The sequence below is a fragment of the Eurypyga helias genome, unplaced genomic scaffold (genome assembly GCF_000690775.1).
Source record: "Eurypyga helias isolate BGI_N326 unplaced genomic scaffold, ASM69077v1 scaffold43018, whole genome shotgun sequence".
Taxonomy (NCBI): domain Eukaryota; kingdom Metazoa; phylum Chordata; class Aves; order Eurypygiformes; family Eurypygidae; genus Eurypyga; species Eurypyga helias.
Genome location: NW_010268421.1, coordinates 1 through 7,530, shown reverse-complemented (window position 1 = coordinate 7,530; position 7,530 = coordinate 1). Strand labels below are relative to the sequence as shown.

The 7,530-nt window shown below is 40.9% G+C and overlaps 1 protein-coding gene across 1 annotated transcript; it reads right to left on the bottom strand.

Annotated features, from left to right (window-relative positions):
- Positions 1 to 466: 466 nt before the first annotated feature.
- LOC104503330 (katanin p60 ATPase-containing subunit A1) lies at positions 467 to 6,255 on the bottom strand (the record flags this gene model as incomplete). Its single annotated transcript, XM_010157736.1, has 6 exons — positions 467 to 660; positions 924 to 1,058; positions 2,580 to 2,706; positions 3,839 to 3,997; positions 4,335 to 4,440; positions 6,134 to 6,255. Coding segments are annotated over 6 exons (843 nt in total), but the record flags the coding sequence as incomplete, so codon positions are not given.
- Between the last annotated feature and the right edge of the window lie 1,275 nt (positions 6,256 to 7,530).

Genomic DNA, 7,530 nt, shown 5'->3' with positions numbered 1-7,530 from the left:
ACCAAACCGAGAAGGGGAGATGGAGAAGGTAGTGAAAAGGTAAGTCAGCCTCATGGCTACGGCCAGCGTGTCGAGTACGCAGCTCCCGTACGGTCACAAGGTACGTCACGCCTTTTCTGCATCCCGAAGGAAGAACACGACGTGTTTTTGCCACGGTTATCCTGGCCTCTATCACCTCTTACCCTGGGGTGTTCTGCTGAAGCAGCAGAACCTCAGTGGGATGACTGCAACTCTACAAGTTATAAAAGTCTGGACAATCCTCATGGAAGGAATTTGGTGCACGTGAAAGAACATGGAGATTTACCTCAATCGCCGCTTGTTTAGATTACTATGTTGCAACCACTATTAGGTGAAAATATCAAATGGAAATCTAGGTAACCATTAATGCAGTATTTCACCTTTTAGCCGTACACAAAAGCCAAGTTACAGTCTGTTTTTATCCAACAACCTTAGCCACGTGAATTCGCTACTTTACAAACGGTTTTCTCAGAGGCTGTAGCACTGGTAACACCAAGGATGCAACGTCAGCATACCTGCATACGTTGGTGATGTCTGCACCTGAATAGCCCTCCATCTTCTCAGCTATGTTTGCAAGGTCAACATCATCAGCCAGTTCCAGCTCTCGCAGATTTATCCTTAGGAGCTCCTCTCTACCCTTTGCTAATCAAAGAATAGAAAATTGAGTCTATACAACCTGCTTTCTGCAGATAAATTATGAGCTTAGGAAGGGTAAGAGGGAAGAATGAGGAAAAAGGCACTGTACTCGCTACAACGTGTTTAGATTTAAGCCGGTCCTGAATTCATAAGTGAATTTGCATACACGTATCCATTAGATTTTTAAACTAGGTGATCAAAACTAAAGGAATATTAACAAAGTTTAAATTTCAGTCTTTTCAACCACTCCTCTCCCCAAGTCTTCATACCTGATGGTAAAGGAATGTAAATTCTCTTTTCTAGTCTCCGTCTCAGGGCTTCATCAATATCCCAAGGAAAATTAGTAGCAGCAAGTACCATGACCATCTTGGAAGGATCATCATTTTCAGTAGCCCCTCCAACACCTGCATTGGAGAATAGAGGAAGTAAAACGCACGCGTGTTTTGTGAAGTTTCCATGTTTAGAGAGAACAACATCCACAATTCTATAATATTAAAGCAGCCGCACTATTGCGCTTCAGTGAGCCCAAGTGCAATAGAATCACCAAGTGCAACAGAGGCCAGTTTTTCATCTATATGACAGCCTACAAGAAAAAAAAAAGTAGACTCAGTTTAATTAGGAGATTTAATCAGATCAGGAAGTTCTTCTGTATCATGGCTGGAACGCTTTTACAGCAGAGTTGTTTGTATTTCTGCCGTTAGTGTTTAAATTTTCACATCAACGTCCTGTAAGAGCGTGTGGGGAAAAACAAAACCAGCCCCGCACCAAAACACAGCCACGCTCTCCAGCAGTGTTCACGAACAGCCACGCAAAAGCAGCATCACTCCCCTGCAAAGCTTCTTCATGTCTGAATCCAGGCCAAGCACTTCACACACAGAGCCGGATTCTTACAAACCGCTGGAGGAATGTGTGAGTTTGGTGGACCGAACCACAGCTTCTCCGAGGCAGAGAGCACACCTCAGTCTCTAAACTGCTGCTGTATGAAGAATTTCATTTCCTTAAACTTGCTACCCTCTGCATTTACTGTTTTTGCTTATAGCCATATGACTGGGCTGGGGAATAGCCGTTGTACCTAGGCTGCCTGAAAATTTGCATATAAAGCACCATTTATGAACGCTCAAGTAAAAGGACTTCAAACAGTTGTTACTAATAAAATCAGCTTATGTACACACTTGAGTTTTGAGAACAGCATTACAGCTCTGCTGCTATTTAAAGTCAAACATAAAAGGGTATCGACATCAGAGAATCGGAAAGGAATGTTCAAATTTGACTCATGAAAGATTAGCAGTTTTTAGTTGCTCCTTTCCTCCTCCTTGCTCACCAGAGTATAAAAAGGATGCCTCTTTAGCACCTTTGCCCAGCATTTCCTACTTTTCAACTTTGTTGATTTGTGAAATACTAACCAAATAGCGGTAATAAACTCAAGTATTTTAAAAGAAAACTCTCCCAACCACTTCTATAAAAAGTTGCCTTCAGTTTTTATTTGTATCTTCAGGAGGGAAAAAAAGAGATCCCAAAGAAGTTAAGTGCAACGAGTGTCTTTGAAGTTCAAACTGGAACAGGTGACAGTTCTTTTGAACCATCTTCTACTTGGTTTTGGAGAAGTCAGTGATATGCTAAAAACCTGAGAGGTGCAATCAATACTTTTTTCTTCTGCTGTTTTGAAATCTTGTACTTTCCACTGAATCTTCGTTATTCTGGGTCATTGCTCAGATGCTAAAAGGTTGTTAAATAACTGCCGTCTTTTTTCCTTCCACACTGACAGTTGGAAGAGTGCATTTTTATCTTTTTACCCCATTTTTATCTAAGACTTTCAAACAAATTGCTTCTGAAGAATGAAGTTTTGAATTTTGGTGGGTGGGGTTTTTTTTCCCCTCCCTCAAGTTTCCTCCAGTCCAGCACTTCCCAGTGATAAGGATATTTACCATCCATTTGAACCAGGAGTTCCGCCTTCACACGTCGGCTAGCTTCATGCTCCTCTGAAGTTCCCCTGCGACTACAGATAGAGTCTATCTCATCAATAAATATAGTTGTCGGGGCATAAAATCGAGCCTAAAGAAAGCAAAAGATAAAGCAGAAACTGAAGTGGCAGTCCACTCACATTTAAGAAATAGCAGCACGTTGAGAGCCAAGTAATGACAGGTTTATCCCAGTGACTCAAGTCATAAGTATCAAACACCACCTAGCTTTCCCTCTCTTTGAGCATTGCACACAACTACAGAGCAGCCGCGCATTCGTTAATAAGTCCTGAAATTGTTAGGGCTATGAACAAATGTTTACTAAGCTAAAAAGTTTTACACATCAGAAACAAACATTTATGTCTGTGAAGGTGATCACAGAACGTCTGAACAAGAAGTCAGTTGAAGCTAGGATGACCGTGAGGCTAGGACATCTTGAGATGGAACCTGTCCAGGAGACAGGTCAACTGCCAAACAACTCTAACCTTTCTGAAAATGAGAGGTCAAAGACAAGGATCTGCCACAAAAGAAACTGCCATCCTACAGCAGTTGACATGCTGTCCATTGTCTACATGCATTTTTGATTGACAGGTAAATGAAATTAATTTAGCAGGATTAAACTCTGTTGTAAAGAAATATTTCCTGACTTTTTTCTTACTGTAACTGCAACTCTGCTGCCCCCTTCAGCACCGGGCACCCCAGCAAACACTGCACACGCCAGCCTGGCAACATGCAAAAGGAGGGCTACACGTTAAGCTAGCTACCATTTCAAGTGTTGTGTGCTCTGGAGCCAAAACTACAGTTTGTAAAAGCACTTATTTTAAGCACAAAGAAAGAAAAAACCACCCACAACAACAACAACACAGGCACAGCCTAAGTAGGGTTCTCACCCAGAAAGCAGCTGGATTCTACTAACCTATCTCCAGTGCTACATTCAGGTATGACCTAAAGCACTCACCAGCTTAGACTGAGCTTACCGTAAGCTAACTCTAATGCGAGAAGCTAACCCTGAAAATAAAGACCGCCCCATTTTTTGTTTTTTTATAAAGCTATTTAGGAATAACCAGATCTTGAATGTACAAAGCCAGATCAGAAGGTCCTAAAGTGTTTGAAGCTGGGAGAGCTGTTTACATATGCTACGAGTTCTACATCTTGGCAAGGTTTCACTATTCCAGGAGTAATTCCACTTCATTATCTCACTATTTATGTTCAGAAACTTCAATCACCATTTCGAACAGCAGACGAACAAGTTTCTCAGATTCTCCTCTGTATTTTGAGGTAAGTGTGGAAGAAGAAACATTGAAAAAAGTAGTCTTGCATTCAGTGGCTACAGCTTTTGCCAGGAGGGTCTTGCCAGTACCAGGAGGACCAACCATCAGTACACCCTAATTAAAAAGAACCACTTTTAGGACAAGAATCAAAACAGACACAATTTCAGTTTGTTTAATAGCGTAATATTAAAATACTAGGGGTAAACCTTCCCTTGAAAAGTTATTCAAAGGTAAGGAATTAATTAGTATTGCTTGCTTACAACAATATAGCTGCAGACAGTGTATTGATCTGGCTGACATCTTTACTTTGTTAGTACTATTTACCATAAATTTTGTTACTGAAAAGTGGAAAGAATTTATATAAACTGTAAAACACCTGTAAATTTTCTTGTTCCGCCAAGATCCAATCTCAGAATCTTACTTATGGTCACAGGATCAGATTTTTTCATACCTTCCATGGTCTTCTAATTCCTTTAAAAAACTCCGGCATCCACATCGGTAAAACTACAGCCTCCTTAAGCAGCTTTTTGGCTTCTACTAAATCAGCAATGTCATCCCTGACAAAATAAAAAGGGAAAGTTGTTTGACAGATTCAGACCAACTGCAAAATAATCACTCCACAGGTCAAAACAATATGCAATTAAACTCATTGTTATGCAATGGCTCTTCCATAATTCAGAGAAATTAGCTGTATTTGTTTACATTATAGTGGCAAAAGCCTACAACAACTGAAAAAGAGAAGGCTCCGGGGAGACCTTATTGCAGCCTTCCAATAACTGAAGGGGCTACAAGGAAGCTGGGGGGGACTTTTTACAAGGGCCTGTAGTGACAGGACAAGGGGTAATGGGTTTAAATTGAAAGTGGGGAGGTTTAGATTAGATATCAGGAAGAAGATCTTCACAGAGAGGGTGGTGAGGCACTGGAACAGGTTGCCCAGAGAAGCTGTGGATGCCCCATCCCTGGAGGTCTTCAAGGCTGGAAGAGGCTTTGAGCAACCTGGTCTAGTGGAAGGTGTCCCTGCCCATGGCAGGGGGGTTGGAACTGGATGGTCTTTAAGGTCCCTTCCAACCCAAACCAGTCTATGATTCTAATTACAGTTGACATCCAGTCAGTAGACTCTGGCTGGATGCAAGAGAGACATGAACTATTTCACTAGAGCACCACTGTTCTTACTCACAGAAAGAATATGCAGAATGAGGCAAGTTGGTTAAACTTAGGTAGTTACAGATGCTGCTTTCCTCTTTTGCCAAGAGGTTGGCTGTCCCTGAAACTTCAATACCATCGTTCATTGTTACAAGAACTATTTACTGAAGGCTAGTAAACAGAGCTAGTAAACGGACTGTGAGAACTCTCTTTCAGAACTGCAGGTGTATTAATTCTCAGATACCTTATAGGCTGGTCTTATTTTCTTGAGGGTAACTCTCAGGAGATTCCACTTAACAGCATGAGCCCAAGTAATATTTTGGATTCAAAACATATCTATATAGAGAATTAGTTTCAAATCTGAAGTTGTAATTTAAGATTCAATATAAAAATATATTTTTACAAATTAAACTGAAATACGTGACAGTTGCATGCATGCAGAGTTGCCCGAGGGATTGTTCAGGGTTTTTTTAAAGCCTACTTATTGGCCAGACGATTTTTGCACATTTAATCCTCACAAAATCACCTAAGCTTGGAAACATTTGGAACACAAAACTACCTTTGTGTAAGGTTTAATATTTAACACATTTATGTGAAGGTACTGACACGTGGTTACATTTTATACTGGCGGTCACATCACATCCAGCAAGATTTCAAAAGGTTCCTGTATTGACATAATTCCTTTGTTAACTGTTTTTCCACCTTGGTACCCAGAGGGGTAGCAAAACAGGTTTTTAAATGAAGAGACACTAGAATCTTACACATTGCAAAGGAGTATCTCAAAACTGATTGCAGGACTCTCGGAAGAGTTTGAGAAGCTTTGTACGGTCAGGTTGGACAGGGCTTTGGGAAATAGGGAAAGATGTCCCTGCCCGTGGCATGGCTTGGACTAGCTGATCTTTAAAGATTCCTACCAATCCAAGCCACCTTGCGATCCTATGGGTGGAAAAAAAAGTTCTAAAAATAAACTGGACAATAAATTTAGTTGCCCATTTAATGAGTAAATAAAACCTGCATGTAAGCATATGCTAAAACACTTAATTCTAATCACACTGTATATGAGGAAGAAGAAACAACTCAAAGACTGGCAGGAGTATTCAAACTTACCATCGAATGTTGGGATTCTGAGAAATTATATCTCTTTCCAAAGCTTCTACTAAATCTTTATCATATCCAGCACTATCAAATTTCTTTGGTTCAGACTCTGAAATCTCAGACGTGGATTTGTTCTACGTATAAAGGATATAACAGCGTAAATACACAGCAATGGTTTTGCTACTAATGGATTTTTGCAACAAGTCCACAATCATATTTCTACAAGGTGGCAACATAAACCAGCAGGAAAATGATGAAAGTTCCATACTACCCCTGCACTGCAGGATCTGTGTGATCCATCAAGACTTCCGTAGTGCGCTGGTCCCGTTTCCTTCTCCCCAAAGCCAGCATGTTGTACCGGCGCAGTTTCTGTGCTTTAGCAGGTTATCAAAACTGCACACGCCTATCCCAGTATTACAGTGTTCACCTTCTCTCGCAGAGAAATGGGAAACTATCTGAGACAGCAGCCGGGTAGAGGGAATTAGGTGTGACACTGGATCAGAAAGTGTCACACTGCACTAGAGCATCTCAATGCCTGTGTCATAAATACGGGAGACGCAAAAAAATTTAAGCAGGACTTCCGTATATAGGATGAGGAAAGGTGATCTGCAGGGATACCACACAGAAGTAAAAGAGAGCCAATTAACTGATACAGAAGCATGGACAAGAGCAGAGAAGCAGCTCTGCAGTAGAGCAGAAGCTACACAGGTGAAAGGGCTCAAACAGCAGAGGCCATGCAACTGAAAGGAAGTAAAATGTACCAGACATACCCTGGGGTTTTTTTATACACTTAACAGCAAGCACTGGTGGTGACAGAACAACTGTAAAAAAGGAAAAAGACCTATCTTGTCCCTGCATGTGTGTGTATCCTCAGCAAGAAAGGATTATCACACAAAGACAATGTAATTTAGCTCCTCACAGAAGTAGTAGCTTACAGAGCTAAACAATTCCATCCTTGTAGTTCATGCTATTTCCCCAGGCCGTGACAACTTGCCACAACTTAAGGCTGCTGAAGCTAACAGACTATTACATATCTCTGGTCATCAGCTAAATTTCTGGAGACCAGAGCACAAGCAAAGAGTAGAGCACTCTGAGTGCAAAGAATCGATCACAGATCATTCCCTCTCATGAAGTATGTTTGGTTTTTGTTTGTTTTAAACTTAAGAGTCTGGAGCTAATACCAAGTCTCAAACAAACAAAAAAACAAAACACAAAACCAAGTAAAGGTTTCCCTTTAGGAGATCTCAAAATGCTTTGGAACAAGAAAGTCAATCTCAACCTAAAATATACAAAAGCAATTAAAGAACCCACATGGACATCCCATTTGAATGAGCTTCCTCAGGCTCGTTTTCAGTAATTCAATGGTATAACTTTAAACAACTATCTCCATGTCGTGGTTTAACTCCGGC